At 39.6% G+C, this 18,570-nt stretch overlaps 1 protein-coding gene across 1 annotated transcript; it reads left to right on the plus strand.

The window, feature by feature from the left end:
- Positions 1–673: 673 nt before the first annotated feature.
- LOC126768558 (elongation of very long chain fatty acids protein 7-like) lies at positions 674–6,900 on the plus strand. Its single transcript, XM_050486740.1, has 6 exons — positions 674–770; positions 1,432–1,622; positions 2,563–2,640; positions 3,685–3,847; positions 4,122–4,258; positions 6,524–6,900. The coding sequence occupies exons 1-6, from the start codon at positions 713–715 to the stop codon at positions 6,680–6,682; spliced, it is 786 nt and encodes a 261-aa protein (XP_050342697.1). The 5' UTR covers positions 674–712; the 3' UTR covers positions 6,683–6,900.
- The last annotated feature ends 11,670 nt before the right edge of the window (positions 6,901–18,570 follow it).

An 18,570-nucleotide genomic window follows, 5' to 3' on the forward strand; every position in this document is an offset into this window, starting at 1 on the left:
TTGTAGTACTTTATGCAAGCGCATCGGAATGCAGTATTGTTGTGTTCCGGTTTGCAAGATGAGTCTAAGCACTAAGGACTTAACAGCATAGTTTCTTAACCTACTATTTTGAGTTATTTCCATATTGGTGATTTAACTTCGTAAGTGTGGGCACACGCTTATTGGTAACTACTCTGAAAAAAGAAAGGGCGCTTCATCGTGATTTAACTATCTATACTTCCAAAAGCCTACTACAATGAGATTTATTATAATATTAATTTTATGAAAAATTCGTTTTTAAAATTGTCGTCACAATTGGGATAATGCTTTTTGTTAATTGAAATATAAATAAACTAACAAAATTTATCTCTTAACTAACTGACGTGACAAACAAGTTGTCCTGTTAAAATTACAATAGAAAAATGTGATTGCTTTGTGAATTTGTGCAAAGCTGTTGGAAAATGATAGAAATGTGAACTCGATAAAATGATAAAACTCGTCTCCCACCGCAATAAAAATCTGAACTGAAATAAAGCACGTTCAACAACTCACTGTAGTACCTATACATTACACAGTAAGTAATTGTTTATTCTGAATAATGTGAAATTTGAACTTTGATCTAAATAAATACAAATATATACATTTTGTTTATAATATAGTGGAAGGTATGGTTATTTTTTTTAACTTAAAAGAACAAAATTACTGAACTAGCACGGTCGTGTCTTGCTTAATAATGGAAGCTATGCGAAGTATTGTAACGTATTACAATTATTACTTCTATGAGAAAACTAGTGAGTCTTTATATATTTTTTAAATATTTTATTTTATTAAGTAACATTTGCAACTTTTTTGTAAAAATAAATTTTCTAGAGGACACAATTCATAAATTGGAACTTATTAAAATTACCCTAAAGTGTTTAATTCTGTGGTAGTACTGTCTATAAACTCTTTAAAGGTATATTCTTGTTTCGGCATGGTTCGGCTTCAGGATCGTGTCAAAATAACGCATTAGCAGCTCGTCCCTTGCTGTTTTCCGTTCGTGACTCGGCTGAGCGCTCCTCTGGGGGTGAAAGGTGATCTCGACGTCCCGCATTTCTCGCTTATGGCAGTGCATGGCCATCCCGGTATTTGTTCTTGCCGGGGTCATCTGAAACAGGCAACATGAAACAGGCCTCAGGCCCTTTCTTTTAAGCCTTCAGCGTCAGAGTTCTGGGAGGGCCAAAATGACACCTTCATCTTTTAAATCGAGCGGGATCAGCTTTTTCCTTTCACTAGACATTAGACCCATGAGCCAGTCGAAACTAGACAATTTTATTTGCATATTGATCCACGTATTAAAAGTTCTAGTTTAATGAGTATACCATTTCTTAAAGAATCTGAATGATTTTTAAAAATTAATGAATTAGGAAAAATAATGCCTAAAAATGGATACTTATAATTCTTCATTTTCAGATCCAATAACGCGAGATTGGTTTCTAGTTGCGAATCCATTGAAAGTCATTAGTATTGTGAGCTTCTACTTTTACTTCTGCACGCGCCTCGGTCCTCGTTTTATGAAAGATCGGGATCCTTACGACGTATCCAGTCTAATGATAGTTTATAATGTATTACAAATACTTTTAAGTACATATTTATTCAGCGAGGTAAGATTTAATTTAAGTATTTTTATATCAAAGTTAACGCTTTGTTCTTTGTGTTGTATATATGAGTAATTTTTAGACAGAAACCGGTTTATATGAGATTCTCCTCCTCCTATGGCCATCCATTGCATAAAACGGGCTATAAGATCTTTTTGATATAACGCATCCGCGTCCCCCTCTCGTGCAATGTTCTGTGCACATCCTGCAGCCTATTGAATTTATAAAGATACCCCTGCATCGACGATGCTTCAGCAGCAAACCGCCATTGTGTACTGAAGGCCCTACATAATAGGTTCTTAACATCAGAGGTAGAAAAATGCAGGCTGAAAGTGTGCATTTACAGGGCGGTTACAGGTCACATATCGGATTACAAATAGCCTAAGTTGAGCACAAAATATATTATTGTATAGAAACTTATTCGCTATTTCCATCGAGGCCAAAAGCCGAACTGCGGGAAATCAAGCTCTCTACCAATAACAAATGCCAATAGTACATAGTAGACTATGTACTATTGAAGTAGGCTTTTGCAAGTATAGATAGTTTATTCACGATGACGCGCCCTTTCTTTTTTCAGAGCGTAGATTTTGAGGTTCTGGTTAAAGAACCTACTAAAGTATATATATAAATATATATAAATGAAGAAGGAAAATAAGGATATAGTAATTTAACTGTATAACTTTAATGAATAGCCTATGTTATTTAATTCGCAAAACAGAGTATTTCTTGTCGCTTCTTTTCTGTAAACTCTACAAACAAGTAATCCATAATAGATTTACGTTTTTACGAGCATAGTTGATGCAAGTCACTATTAGGATTATCAACTACTCGATTGAGGGTCCCAAAGAGTGGTTGTGCGATGCAGGAAATGGAAATCCTATGTCAAATTCGTTATTTTCCATTTAAATTAGTTATTAATTATTTAAGTAGTTTCATTATTTTTCAGGGCACCACTTATTTGCTGTTTTATAATTTCAATTATCGTTGTCAAGGACTGCCTTCTGATGAAGTTACAGCACGATGGGTAAGAAAAATTTTAATTGTCCCAACAATTTAAATTTCCAGTTCAAAATTCTGATTCACAACTGAGTCTTTTGTCGTCAAGGACGTAAATAAAGGTCATTTATCACATTTTGTCAACATAAAAGAAAGAAGAATATGTATATTTATAGACATAAAATCGGTATGTAAATAGGTCTGTAAATATATACGAGTATATAGTAGAATGAGTTTGCATTTTTTAAATTATTTACTGTAATGTTGACGCTAACTTTTAGCTATTAATAAAAAAAATGAGATTTAGTCACATCTAAAAAGTCAATTCATGCTTCTTTGGAAAGGTGTCCGCTTCTATGATAAAATTCCTTAAATAATTTTATCTTTACGAATTTTTAAGTTTAAATCTCACGTTAAAAAACTTTAATTAATAAAGCATGTTACTCGGTAAACGATTATATAGATCATAAAAAAACCTGAATTTAGTATTTGTTGACTTCTATGAAGGATAAATAATAAATAATATAATAGTACTAATGTAAAGTCGTCAAAAGTGCTTGTAAGAGCCTACTTCAATAAAGTATATCTTGTTCCTCATTTTTTCTCTAAAATATACAGAAGTATAAATGTAGTACTAACAGTAATTACAGGCACAAGGGACATAAAATCTTAGTTCCCAAGGTTGGTGGCGTATTGGCTATGTAAGCGATGGTTGACATATCTTACAATGCCAATGTCTAAGGGCGTTGGTGACCACTTACCATCAGGTGGCCCATATGCTCGTCCGCCTTCCTATTCTATAAAAAAAAGTAACTTATTTGCAACATAAAAATAATATATATTATATATTAAATATAATAATTTAAGTTACTTTTTATCATGCTTTATTATTTAAATTTCATTATAATACAAATGTGCTATTTTATTCGATAATGTTCTAAATTATTTAAATCAATTTTGAATCTTTTAAGATTTTTTAATTTATATAATGTGTAAAAATAAATCCTGCAGACCGACGCTGCATATTTATTTAGCTTGTGTCGCTACTTAAATACTGTTCTTTGTGTTTCAGATAGCTGGAGCGGTATGGATTTATTTTATGGTAAAAATATCGGAGTTATTGGACACTGTATTCTTTGTTTTAAGAAAATCGAACAGACAGATAACATCTCTGCATTTACACCATCATATAATGATGACATTAGCAGCATGGTTTGGTACTACGTATGAACCAGGTATTATATGATTACTTAGACAAGCCTTTTTTAATAATTTTTAAAAATTTCAGACAATATCACTAAATTTTTTATTGTATTTACAGTGAGTAAACAAAATTGTCGAAATTACGTTGGTTTGTAGTTTATTATTCATTTGTATATTTTAGACATATTCATATATTTTAGACATATTAATCAAGGAATATTTTGATTTGAGATGCCATAAAACCAAGATTGCAAATTTTAAATATCGTAACCTTTGGGCATCAAATTGTTTTGTGTTATATTTCAGGCGGTCAAGGAATTTTAATAGGCTATATTAACGCATTTGTACATATGGTCATGTACATCTACTATTTGATTGCTGGACTTGGAGACAAATACAAAAAACACTTGTGGTGGAAGAGACATGTAACGGAATTACAGTTGGTGAGTTTCATTTATTAAAGACAGTTAAAAAAAGATTTTTATACAATTTATTTGTATTTTTTTTCACTGTATGTTTTTAAATTCAAATAGATTTAAGTCTACATTAGATTAAAAGTTGAACTCAGTGTTAGTTCCATCTGACATCCATATTCGAGAAAGATACGGAACCATAGACCATTTTTACACAGTCCAGCAGGTTATGCAGAAGATTGAGAGTATAATCGGCCCCTGTGCTTATCATTTGTAAACAATGAGAAGGCTTTTGACTCTATTTAAACCGGAGTCTGTTCTGGAGTCCTTGCAACGGTTTGAAATCGATTGACGGTATATCAAAGTGCTAAAGAGTCTGTATGACGTAGCTGTTATGACCGCCAAAGTACAAAATTTGTAGTCCGAATCTATCCTCATGCATCGAGGAGTGAGACAAGGGACGTAATTTTCCCTAAATTGTTCACGATGCTAATGCTGTATACGATTTGTTCGAGATGTTACACTGAGAAGGGCGAGGCATAAACATAAACAGCGAGTACCTGACACACTTGCACACAATATCGTAATTCTGGCAGAAATCTTGTAGGATTTGAAATATATTATGAGCAGCCTAGCTGAATTAGTCTCCGAGTGAACATGAACATACCCAAATAGATAGTTCTTAAAGGAGTTCCTCTTGAAGTTGTTCAGGAGTATGTCTAACTTAAGCAAATATTGCAGTTAGGTCAAAACAACTTCTAGATACGTAGAAGAATACACCAAAGCTGGGCAACGTATAGGAAACTTAGATAATAATAATAATTTTCGTCACAAATACCGCAAAGCTTAAAGACAAAAGTCTTTAATGAGTGCGTTTTACCAGTTATGACTCTTTCGTTTACCAATTTTGTCGCTCTGTGAGCCATGGAGAGGCCTATGCTCTCTCGCGGAGGTTCTCTAAAGAATCGAATCCCAAATGTGGCGATCTGACAGATAACCAAGGTTATCGACATAGCTCAAAGGTTTGGTAAGCTGCAGTGACAGTGGGCTGGACATATATGTGGCAGAGCCGTCATTCTTTGGAGTAGAAGTGTTCTCGAGTGGTGATTACGCCTTGACAAGCGTATTGTAGAATGTCATCCAGCTAGATGGTGTTACGCTTATGGATCTGTAAAAGTATTGTAATGTAAAGTAATTAACAAAGCTGATCACCACAATGATCTCTCTACGTTACGCTTATAATAACTTATAAGTATAAGGTTAGCTTACGTTAGTTTAACTATTACTAAAAATTATATTATACAGAGTTATATAAATAACAATGTACCACTGCTGGGCTAAGGCCTCCTCTCCTTTTTTTGAGGAGAAGATTTGGGGTGTATTCCTCTACGCTGCTCTTATACTGTCTGGTGGAAGACACATGTGGCAGATTTTCAGTGAAATTAGACATATGCAAGTTTTCTCACAATGTTTTTCTTCACTGTCAAGCACGAAATGAATTATAAACACAAATTAAGCACATGAAAATTCAGTGGTGCTTGCGAGGGTTTGAACCCACGATCATTGGTGAAGATTCACGCGTTCTACATTCTTATCTCATTTCTTAGACAGCGTATATAGATAGATTTATATTTTTTGTGTTTTTATTTATATTATGATGCGTGTTATTTTAATCTTTTTATAATAAAGCTTTTTTTGTTACATGGCAATTAGAACTCATTTGTTGATAAGTCATATTATAATACATATTTTCCATGGAGGTTTTGATTTTGTTGTGATGAATGATTGTCCGTTAAATAAGATGCACAAAATCTATATTTTTCATATGAGATTTTGTTTAAAATGTGTGTTGATCGCAACAAAAATAATGATTAGATAAAATCAACTATATTTTATTCCTTTGAAAAAAAATTGTAATTTGCGATTCTATAATTTTATACTTAGCCTATTTGAAATAATATCTAAATTAAGCGTAGCATCACATATTCAAATTATAATAGTAATAATTCTCCAGATCGATTTCGGCCACGGCGGCTAATCTGAAGAGCGATTAGGCAACTGCGCAGAACACATAGTGCACAAGTATGTGCGCAAACACAGGTGCAGTCTCTATTCACTAACTCTCATAATCCGATGGGACAGCTATCCGACACAATCGGTAAGCGTTCAGCCTTTTATTAGCCCGACCTGGGATTTAAATCCAGGACCAGGACAGGGTTTGCCGTATTACATCTAGCCATTAGACCAACGAGCAGTCAAATTTTATCACTAACATTAATTTAAATTTATTTTCAGGCACAATTTGTTTTTCTAGGGCTACATAGTATTAACAGTTTGTTCTATGAATGTGAGTATCTCATGATTTACAAAATATTGACAATATTTTATACTCTATTCTTCATAAATAACTTCGGAAAGTTTTACTACGATAATTATATCAAGAAAGTGAAATGATGGAATGAAATCTACACAAACTGGCGAACAATACATATATCAAAGTGATAATTATTTTTATTAATAATAATAAAGTATAAAAACAGAAAACGAATATTGAAAAGTATATTACGATTGACAGCTAGATTTCTTGAGAAAATATACATATGTTTACTCGAGAAATCGAGAAACCAATAGAGGATAATTTAATATGTATAATAAAAAAATACAAAAATTTATTTTTTATTTTTCTTATAAGATTGAAGTGGTACAACATAATCTACATAGTATATAACTTTCAAATAAATTAAATTGATACAAAAAAACAGGCAGTCATAGGGACTGCCGAGATAAGTGAAAACTTGAAACCGTGAAATATATTTGTTCAATTTCCACATCTATTGGCACTAAGTAATAATTATCTCTTTTTATTATAAAGCTTTTATTTCATCAAAATATGTCGCAAACTCGGTACAAAATATCAATACAGCTTAATTTAAATAAATAATAGTTAAAATACACTTATATTTTTGTATATACTGTTAGTATTTATATAAATTTCAAAAATAAAGAAGTATTTACTTCAAAAATATTAGATAACAATTCAAGCAAGTTTCGTACAAACAATTACACCGTAAGTTTTTTGTATAAGAACATTAGCACCGCCCATGTTTTAGGAATTTACTAAAACTTCTATTAACCCTCCAATTAAAAGTAAAGTTTTTGTTCGTAGTGAGGATGACAATAGCCCAATCGGTCAATATCTATTTTTGCATTGCGTCTGTCCGTAAGACATTGCGCTATTGATAATCAACACATCACATCAAAGTACCTTTTTATAAATTCAAAAAGATGCCAACGAAACTTAACTCAATTATTTTACTAGACCCATACGTCACTAAGACCTTATGACGTCAGAAAGATGCTATGAATTTCGCAACAATATAATGTTGCTATTCAATGTTGATTGAGGACTAATCTATACTAATATTAAATGCGTAAGTAAGTAAATATGTATATCTATGGCTAGAACAATGAACCGGTTTTGATGAAATTTATTATCAAGGAAACTTGAACCTCGAGGAAGGACATAAGCTACTTTTTTATAACAACACCACCATATTATTGTTGATAAATGTAACGTTGTAGTGTGGGGTTTGGTGGTGGAGACCCTTGATGGGAAAAAGTAACTCCAAAAAACAACGGTTTATTTTGTAACGTAAGTAAGGTTACAATTATTATAAGTAGGTGAGTAAACGTCTAAATACGACGCATTCGTAGCTAGACGAGATTAATTCCTTAGAAGCGTTGTTACAAACTTTATTTATATTATTTTATATTTATTGCTTATCTATTTCCTTTTGTGTTTCCCTGTGTGATATCCCATCACTTTTTTTTTGGCGAAATAAATGCAAATAAACATGTGAAACTATTAATGAATGAATAAAAAATATATTATAATAAGTTGTATTGATACAAGCTTTGGCATATCTGACTTATCAAACACTATTTTAATAAATAATAAGCATGCGCATAACGATCACGTGTGTTGAGTACAATGAGTTTCTAGTCTATATTTATTTATCAAAATTTTTTGTAAGCTATTTACTTAAAATCTAGCAAATTTGGAATTTTAAGAATGTGCTGAAGGGTTACGAATATATTTATTGGTAACCAATATTCTAAATACCAATTTTTATTCATTGTAATTGTTCATAGCTTGAAAATTGTCAAATGTTCCACACAAACTTTCATCCCTCTATTTTAAGGGATGGAGGCAAAACCTACAGATTTCTTAATTTCTAGGTTGTCCGTGTGCTAATCCTAGCATACACACTAAAATCGGCTTTCTATGACTTCAGGAAGTACCCTAACAATTTTGAGGATAATCAGTGATGAAATCCGGGTATTTTAGATATTAATAATGTATAAAATATAATAGCTATAATAAACTTGACATGTTTAATAAGTACTCTACTGACAACATATCCTGAGAAGGGTACAAAAATACGACGAAACGCTTCGAGAAAAGGTAGGTAGTGTCCTGCGTTTCCGTTGTCTCGTCTTGGTGGGGCACTACCGTGCCCCCAGATTTATTTGCCAAGCTGTATTAATCCTTGTTAAAATAAATAGCAGTCTCATGTTAAAGTGTTTTCTGTAAAAATATAAAGATTACTGCTTGAACTCTTGGACTTGAAATGAACTGATTTTACTGCAATAGGTACACACCACGTGCTACAGTGTAGCGCGTGTTATATCCAATTGGCCTTTCTAGGCTCTTCAGACAACTGCCTAAGCCGAAGTGTATCCTGATAGATCGTATTTTCTGTGAAGATTCAAGGGATTACCATTTTTTGGCAGAGTTTTAGTAGTGCACGGTTAATTTAAAAAAAAATTACTAAAAAAATGTGTTTTCTTTTACATGTACAGTTTATCGATTGTATGTAAGTTAGTTATAAATTTAAACATTTTTTTTGGACAACAACAACTAATTGGGTAATTTCAAAGTATATATGCTATAACATATAGCTTCTAATACTTTAAATCACAGTAAATTGTTTCAAAATTAATGTATTATACAATACAAACAAGAATAACAATGACATTGACCTTGACCTGTCTCCGGGCACTTGAAATGTACGGCTTGTAAAAACATATGACGTATGCATAACGTTATTTTGTAACCGACTTCAAATAAGGATGCGGTTCCTTCATTTCAGTATACATGTTTATACAGAGTGTAACAAAATTCAACGATAATTAATTTATTGAAAATATAATATATTTAAAAATTATATTTTTTTAAGATAACATTATTTCGAATGAAATTGAACATATATCTGTGCTGCATTTTAAATAATATGATTATAGATTGGAAAATATAACTCCAGGAGAAACGGTCTCAAAAAATTTTATTTGGGATTTCCAGTTAGTGTAGCTTAAGGACACAAACATCATCACATACATAGAAACACAAACAACATCATCTATAGATTTTATTTTAAACTAACCTTTAAATACAGAAAAAAGGATCTGTATTCTGCTATTCTGTAAGAACAAACTCAATACTCACCGCGGGAAACGGTTATGAAATGTCAGAACGCGATATGCGACATTGCCAACAATAATTATAATTTAAAGAATACGCGCATCATAATGTTCATCGCCATAAGTCGGTTATTGAATGAGTTTTTATAGAACGTGTTCCCCTCCTCTTACAACCCGGGTTCCTTCAAACGAGGCGTGAAGAGGCATCTTGCGGGCCGGCAAGGCGAAGGCGGCTAGTGCAGAACGTTTTTCCCGTCTGTACTGGCCGTCGTCGCGTTTGGACTCTACTACCACTTACCATCAGGTGGAGTAGAGTCATTTGCCCTCCCGGCGAATATAAAAAAAAAAGAACCGCACTGCTGCGCTTCCATCGCAAGTAGTTATTTAAGTTGGCACAACTATTGGTCACACATGAGGTTTACTCGCCGGCGCTGAAGGCGCCGGAATATCCTCTAAAAAACCAGCGGTACCTACTCCGTCTTGTCGAGGAGGCGTCATGGGATCGCTTGCGTATCCTACCGTGACGCACCGACGGTTGGCCCGCTCAAGCGGGCCTCCATTCCAAGGGAGTTCTCGGGGTAGGGAGGTACCCTCCTAACCCCAGCCTGGCCTGGAGTTCCCAGAGCGGATCACTCACAAGAAATGTCGCCGCCGTTCACGACACCGTATGGTAACCTCGTACCGCTCTCACCGCTATAACTCTCTATGGTCTCCGCAGAAGAGCTCTATTACGAGCGGTAAGAGCGTCTACCCATATAGGTGCGCCATATAGCGCCATGGAGCGCAGTACACCGGCATATAAGCGCCGGCATGGTGATTCCGGCCCTTCCACAATAGGTAGGAGGCGGCCTAAGGCGGACAAAGCTCAGTTGGACAAAGTGTTGCCTGAAGCTCTATCTTTCGTCCAGGATCAGACCCAGTTACCTCATCTGGGCCTTCACCTTTATCAATGTCCCTTGGACTGTGATACACGCTTCACGAGGGGGGCCCCAACGTGGAATAAGAGGGCCTCCGTTTTAGAGATGGAGACCTTCAAGCCCAACATTTCTATCCGGTCCATCGTTCTGACTTCGGCCAGGAGGGCCGCCTCTTGGAAATTTCGCCCCGCTGCCGTGAGTAGTGTTATCCGCGTAGCATAACAGCACCATCCCGGGATGTACAGATGCCTGCAAGAGCCAGTCAAAGACGACATTCTACAGGATTGGGCCGAGAACCGACTCCTGTGGAACGCCACAGCCTACCTTACGTCGAAAAATTTCGTTACGTCGGGAATTGCCCGCTGGAAAGACACTTGTCAAATAGTTCCCGAAGCCTTCCACCTAGGTGTTCCAGAGCGTCTCGCAGAACACGTCCTGGCACTCCATCCGGACCCGGCGCAGTGGTTCTGACCCTCAGACTATCTAGGGCCATGTAGTGGAGCCACAATTTGTTCTTCAATCACGGAGCGAGGAGCCATTAGCGGAAGGACATGCTCACTCGGAAGGGGAAAAAGCTCCCCGACCAGGTGCAGCAGAGGCTCCGGCAGCATCATTTCCGTCACGGGAGCGCCGTGGGTGCTAACGTTACCTCGCACACCATGGTACGGGCGCCCCCATGGATTCCTATTCAGGTCAGCTAGCATCTCCTCCCTCACTCGTTCCTTGGCCCGACATATCACCAGTTGCAACTCTTTTTTAAGATGGCGGTAAGCGGCCAGCCACTGTTCCTCTTATTCCGTGTCGAAGCCGTTTTACAGCGGACCCTCCGCGCTCGGTTGCACGTCACTCGAAGTTTAGCAATTTCGGGTGACTACCAGTACACCTGACGGCGCGGTGCCCTACAACGGGCCCTCGGCATGGCCGCATCGCACATCTCCTTGAGAGCGTTGCGGATGCAGCTAGCCAGCTCTTCTACATAGGCGCCCTCTCAACTTCCCGCGGAACTCCATCGCTATGGCAGCCTCCTTGACCAGCTCGCGATCAAGCTGGCCAAGAGACCACCTCAGGAGCGTGGTTGGCACCCTCAGGGTTGGCCTGTGGGAGGCAGAGATCTTGAATCGGATATATCTGTGGTCCGACAGAGTCTCCACCTTTTATTCCACCCTTCAATACCTCACTCTGCGTGCAGCGACAAGGGTGACGAACGATAGGTCCACCACGGAACCGCCCTGATGACTCACACAGGTTAGAACCTGCCTTTTGTTAAGTAGGGACAGGCAAGAAAGTAAAGCCCACACCTGGAAAGCCCTTCCTCCCGGCCCGTGACTTGGCATTGAAGTCACCGAGGACCATAGTCGGTCTTGGTGACTGTCTCGTTACCACCACCCTGACAGAGTCGAGAAAAATATCGAACTCTGCCAGGCTGCGGTTGGGAGAGAAGTACGTACCTACAACTGAATACTCCCCCATCCCGCCACTTCGTATCCTGAGCCCCTCTCAATGAGTAAGAGGACCCGTTCCACTCCGAGTGACGACCGCCACGGTGTCTCCAGGTTTCCTACCCAGTGAGATAATGGAGGGACGTAATAGGGCTCGCAGGCCACAGTCAGGTCGATCCCCCACTCCACCATTGACTGCAGTGGCACTGAGCCCCAGCACAGTTGATATTCGTCTGAAGGAATCTGTGTACTTCTCTCATGTCGACATAGCAGTTTCCTCCTCGGTCTGGCGCCATCCAACGTTGTTGGTGGTCTTGCTGCCTAAGACAACCTTACCCTTTGTGATGGGTGGATTGCACTCCCTAGTCGCCATCACGTGCCCGGAGGGCTTGCCGGCATCTGCACAAACAGCGCAGCGCAGCTTTCCAGTGCAACCCGCTGATTTGTAGCTATTTTTTTTTTATTCGCCGGGAGGGCAAATGACTCTACTCCACTTGATGGTAAGTGGTAGTAGAGTCCAAACGCGACGATGGCCAGTACAGACGGGAAAAACGTTCTGCACTAGCCGCCTTCGCCTTGCCGGCCCGCAAGATGCCTCTTCACGCCTCGTTTGAAGGAACCTGGCTTGTAACAGGAGGGGAACGCGTGAGCTGGTAAGGAATTCCATTTTTTGGAAGTGCGACAAAGAAAGGAGTTGCTAAATTTTTTTGTTCGCGATGGAATTGATGTCACAGTTAGGCGGTGACATCGAGAACCAGCTCGCGTGGAACTAAGAAGGAATGGGGAAGCAGGAATTAGAGAGAATAATTCCTCAGAGCACTCGCCGTGATACAGTCGATAGAAAGCGCTCAGTGCTGCTATCTCAAGACGCAATTGTAAAGGTTCAAGGGTGTTTGTGACCTTTACGTCGCCAGTAATGCGTACGGTACGTCGCTGCAACCGGTCCAAGGCCTCCAGTAGGTACTTAGCGGAGCCATCCTAAAGGTGCGAGCAATATTCCACGCAAGACCATACCTGTGTTTTGTACAGCAGGCACAGTTGTTGTGGCGTGAAAAAACGCCGCACCTTGTTCAGAACTCCGAGTTTCTGTGAAGCTGTTTTTATAACAGCCTCGATGTAATCCCTTGGACTAAGGTCGCAGCGAACGTCAATCCCCAGCATGGCGATTTTGCTTTGCATCACCAGCGGAGTACCACAGAGGGAGGGAAGAGGGGAAAATGTTGATTTTTTCGCAGTGAGAGCGCATACCTGTGTTTTCTTGGCATTAAACTCAACAAGATTATCAGAACCCCATTTGGCGATGAGCTCTAACGTCCTATCGAGTTCAATGACAAGATTCTCCCGCCTCTCCTCAGTTTGCGCCCGCCCAGCCACTGCGCGTCCGTGGTATCCACCATGCACTGTACTATCATCTGCATAGCAATGTATGTTCCCAAGGGAGAGCATATCATTGATATGCAAAAGAAAGAGTGTGGGAGATAGCACAGATCCCTGGGGGACCCCAGCTTTCACTACATAGAATGGTGAAGCGCAACCATCAACTAAAACACAAAGGCTACGCTTGTGTAGGAAGCTGGCAGTCCAGGCGCATAGCTGAGCAGGCAGACCATATGACGGCAGCTTGGAGAGAAGACTCCTGTGCCAGACCCTGTCGAAAGCCTTGGAGATATCAAAGCTGACAGCCAACGATTCTCCATGCTTGTCGATAGCTTCACCCCGGAGGTGTGTTACGTACGTTAGAAGATCACCTGGGGACCGTTTTGGTCGAAACCCGTACTGACGATCATTAAGTAGAAAGTGATCTTCTAGGCAATGGATCAGTTGGTTGTTTAGAATCCGTTCCATCACCTTACAAAGTACTGAGGTGATAGCTATTGGCCGATAATTTGTCGGATCAGACCGATCCAATTTTTTGGAAACCGCTTGCACATTAGCTCTCCTCCAAGCCTCCGGCACACATCTCGAAGAGAGAGAAAGTTGGAACAGGCGCGTTGACATAGGAGACAGCTCCGCTGCGCACTTCTTCCGCACTATGGCTGGTATTCCATCGGGACCGCTAGCTTTCCGTACATCAAGTGATTGCAGCTCCGCATGCACATCACGTTGCCTGATTTTGACGTCAGGCATCGTATGGCCACATGAAGGTATTGTAGGTGGCAGCGCACTACAATCATCGATGACGGAATTATCGGCAAAGAGTTTAGTCAGGAGATCAGCTTGCTCTTGCGGACTGTGAGCTAGCGATCCGTCCGGATTTCTGAGCGGTGGCAGCGAAGGTTGGCAGAAATTGTTTTGCACAGACTTGGTCAGACGCCAGAAGCTACGGGAGCCCCTAGGATGCAAAACAAGGTCATGACCAATCTGTACAATGCGCTGTGCATCCGCTCTCGTGTATGCCTTTCTACAGGACTTGGAATTTTTATTGTAGTTTGCTTTCAATGCTATTCAATTCTATGCTAGTCAATGTTAGATGCCCTGCTAATGCAGCCGTTGATCCACTTGCGATATGCCGCCTTATTATACAGATACGCCTTAGATGATACAGCATCGGTACATTCACGAGTGAACCAACGGTTACGCGTACCCCTACTGACGAGATCTGAGCTAGGAATGTAGTATTCCATTCCCAACATGATCTCGTCAGCAACAACAGCGGCACTAGCTATCGGGTCATTCCCACTGAAGCAACGTTCCTACCAAGGGACCGACGCATAGTAATCGCGCATACCGTCCCAATTTGCCGACTTATAGTGCCAAACGCGACGTTTGCTTACCGCTAGTGGCGGCAGCTTGGCCTGTGGCACTCTGTTAGATATAAGGCTGTGATCCGAAGAGCCAAGAGGAGCCTAATCCACAACCTGATATTCCACCGGGTGAGAAGTAAGCAGAAGGTGCAGTAGAGAAGGTGCTTGCCCATCAATGTCTGGGATCCTGGTGGGCTGATCAACCAGTTGGGTCAAGTCATGTGTGAGAGCAAAAGCATGAGCAGTCCTTTCAGCATGGTCAGTTTTGAGGGATCTCAACCATGATTCGTGGTGAGCATGAAAATACCCCAAAAACACCAATTCCGCGTTAGGAAATTGCTCTTGCGCAGCATCTGCCACCCGACTAAGATGGTCAAATAATCGGCTTGTCTCCAAGTCACCATTGTGGGATCTGTAGAAGCACACGTAGACTCGACTCTGACGAACCAGGTCCACGTACCACCAACATGGAGAAGGAGGGTCCTCCAAGCAGCGCAATCGGTGACAACAAACATCCACCCTGACGAACAAGCATACTCCGGCTTTCGCTTTAAAAGATTCTTCAAGCATGTAGCCGGGATAATTAAGGTAGCTGGTATCGGCAGAACGGAGTATTTGTGTCTCCGTGAGAAACAACATTGCTGGCCGTGCTGTCTCGAGATGGTGGTGGACAGTGTTGAGGTTAGTGTGGAGTCCACGGATGTTAGAGAACTCGACCTCAAACAGCGAGGGTATGGTAGGGATGTGCACCGCTGTACGACCATTATTTCTGTTTTGTTGCGCTACCATTTGGGAAAAAAAATGGAAAAGAGACGTGAAGCGAGCAAAGTATTGCCACGACAGGGATGGGCAAAGTGTGGAGGCGTGTTTCCCCAAGTGGTTGCCAAAAGGAAAAAAAACACTGACCCGCCGGACGAAAGGGCCCCCAAACCCCCCCCCGGAAGTGGCCACCAGGACCCCACCTTCCGGTCACCAACCGGCACGACGGTCCACCCCGAGATTATGCGTGGCCTGGTGGGGCAGCCCCACGAGCTGGTTAGGCACGCTCAGGCCCCTGTACTATGCCACGGGCGGCCAGCGGAACAGCCGTTTCTTCGGGTCTCCCTGTCTGGCAGGTCAATACAGTTTCTCCCGGCATTGGTTCAACAGCCGTCTCCATTGGACCAACACCCATGCGGCAATACTCGCTCGGGTACTGGCTGTACGCTGGCTGACTTCGAAACGCGGCTGCAAGCCACTTCACGAGTTTTTCACCATGCGTACGGTGGTAACAAACCAGGTGGATGATTAACATCCTACCACCAGATGAGCAGATGGTCGCTCAGATATCCCTTAGTCGCCTCTTACTACACCCATGGGAACGAGAGGGGTAGTGAAATGTATTCTTTCTCCGTCACTACACGGATATCGAGTAGTGACGGAGGAAATATCGAGGCTGCACCCCCCTTTTAGCCTTGGAAGGGCAGACTGTGTTTGTATGGCCTAGGTCCATACACTTGAAGCAGCGCAGAGAGGCGTCAACTATTCCCTACAGGACAGTCACTGACTCCTGCAGTTTTCAATTAGGCGTCCAAAATGAGGGCTGCATTGTGGCCAGCCTGTGCGCAAAGTTCCTCTGTGTTCATCTTCGCAAGATCCTCCCTAGCTTCTGATGCGGACTCTTCGGAGTCCAGTATCGCCTGCGAAACGCTCTGAAACTTTCTGAACGCCCTACTCCTCAAGGAACACTCAAATGCCCTCTCCTTGAGCTCGGCCTTAGCCCAAGCGAGGCCACTACCACGCCCTTTCGACGCTAATTTACTCCGAGTATCAGGCTTACTTTTGGGAGCCAAGACTCCGTCTCCGTATCGGAGTCGGAGTTAAAAATGGCGAGCCCATCATAAGGTCTTTTTAGGCCAATGAAGGCGTCGGACGACAACTCAGTGTCGACGTGCATCGCCGAAAACAAATAATGCTACACGAATAACAATAGCACTATAACAAAAAAAACAGTGTCTATAAAGATTTAGTCCGAAACAATAAAACCACTCATTGGGCAAAACAATAGTCCATGTACAAAGCAAAATGACCAGTTGTGCCGCATTAGAGATAACAACATAATTTTACAACGCCAGATGCCGTTTGAATTCATTAAATCGATCAATCTTCGCAGTAAACACAACCTCACTCAACAAAGTCCGAACGTCGACTCCTGCACAAAGCCCTACCATGCGGGTGGAACTGCAAAGTTCAGCTACTTATATAATAATATAATACTAGTGATCGCCCAGTGCTCGATATTCGACCATAATTTATTTAAAATTTGAACCATCATTCATTTTAAATTATTTAAGGCTTGAACGTTATAAAGGTTCTATCAAAGACTAAATAAAATCACAGATCACAGAGAACTTCACCGAGGCTACTCATTTAATTAACCTATCTTTTTCAAATGTTGTAACATTTAAATAAAAAACAAATCCATAAAATTAAGACTGATATAAAAAAGAATTATATGTTTTATTATAATAAAAAATCAGGCAATTATAAACAAATGTAAAATCCATTGAACTTGACATACATTTTTCGATAAGCTGCTTAAGCGGCTATATAATATAGAAAAAGTATATAATATAGAAAAAAACAGCTATCAGCTAATTTTCTACCAATAATAAAATTAACAAAACATATATAAAATCACATAGCTAAAACATCATAATATTAAGTGAAATCGATAAAGGTTTAATAAGATAATATTTCATTTTTAACCAAATAAAATTAATTACTTCATGAGCATAAAAGTTTAACAATCACAAAACATACAATATTAATATATGTCGCATCCGGTTCATGAGAACTGGTCGCAAACAACACAAACGTCATAATGACGTTAGGCTCTGTAAGCCTAAATTTGGAAAGAATGAAATAAAAGGGGGCTGCATTATATATTTGCAGCACTTATCGTTCTGATCGCTTTAAAAGAAATACAAGGTTTGTATTTCTTTTTCCTAGGTTTTTATTTCTTTTTGTACAATCATAAAAACTTTGTATTAGTTTTTATACAATTATAAAAACTATGAATATTACATTTCTGTTTGTTGAAGTTAGGACTGCATCCTGAAAAGTTTATTTTTCGCCCGGAGCCCTGCTATTGCCCACAAATTCAAGCTCTAAAGCACGTATTAATTTATACACATATTTTGTTCGAAGCATTTTTTTTCTTGTTCTATTGATTAATGATTTTTTGTATTAAAGTTTCTAATCAGCAAAATGTTGTAATTAACTTTCAATATTAACTTATGTGGTGGTAAACCACTAATAGTCAATGAATTCAAAAAACTATGGGATAGTTATTGATGGCATTGTCGTTATCACAAATTGTGATCATCAAAAGTGCAATCATTATTTGTAGGTGCTAAAATAACGGAGTTCAATATATTATATTACCTGAGAGTATGTTTTCGGAAATATTTTTATACGCCTCATAAATAATATTATTTTTATTTCCTAATAATTGTTGAGGTATTTCGATAATATTTTCACTCAACTGAAGGAATTGTCAGCTTTTATTACTAAAATCGCCATGCTGGGGATTGACGTTCGTTGCGACCTTAGTCCAAGGGTGGAGTCCATCGAAGCTGTTATAAAAACAGCTTCACAGAAATTCGGAGTTCTGAACAAGGTGCGGCGTTTTTTCACGACACAACAACTGTGCCTATTGTAAAAAACACAGGTACGGTCTTGCATTGAATATTGCTCACACCTTTGAGATAGCTCCGCTA

This window comes from Nymphalis io, chromosome 5, assembly GCF_905147045.1.
Source record: "Nymphalis io chromosome 5, ilAglIoxx1.1, whole genome shotgun sequence".
Classification (NCBI taxonomy): domain Eukaryota; kingdom Metazoa; phylum Arthropoda; class Insecta; order Lepidoptera; family Nymphalidae; genus Nymphalis; species Nymphalis io.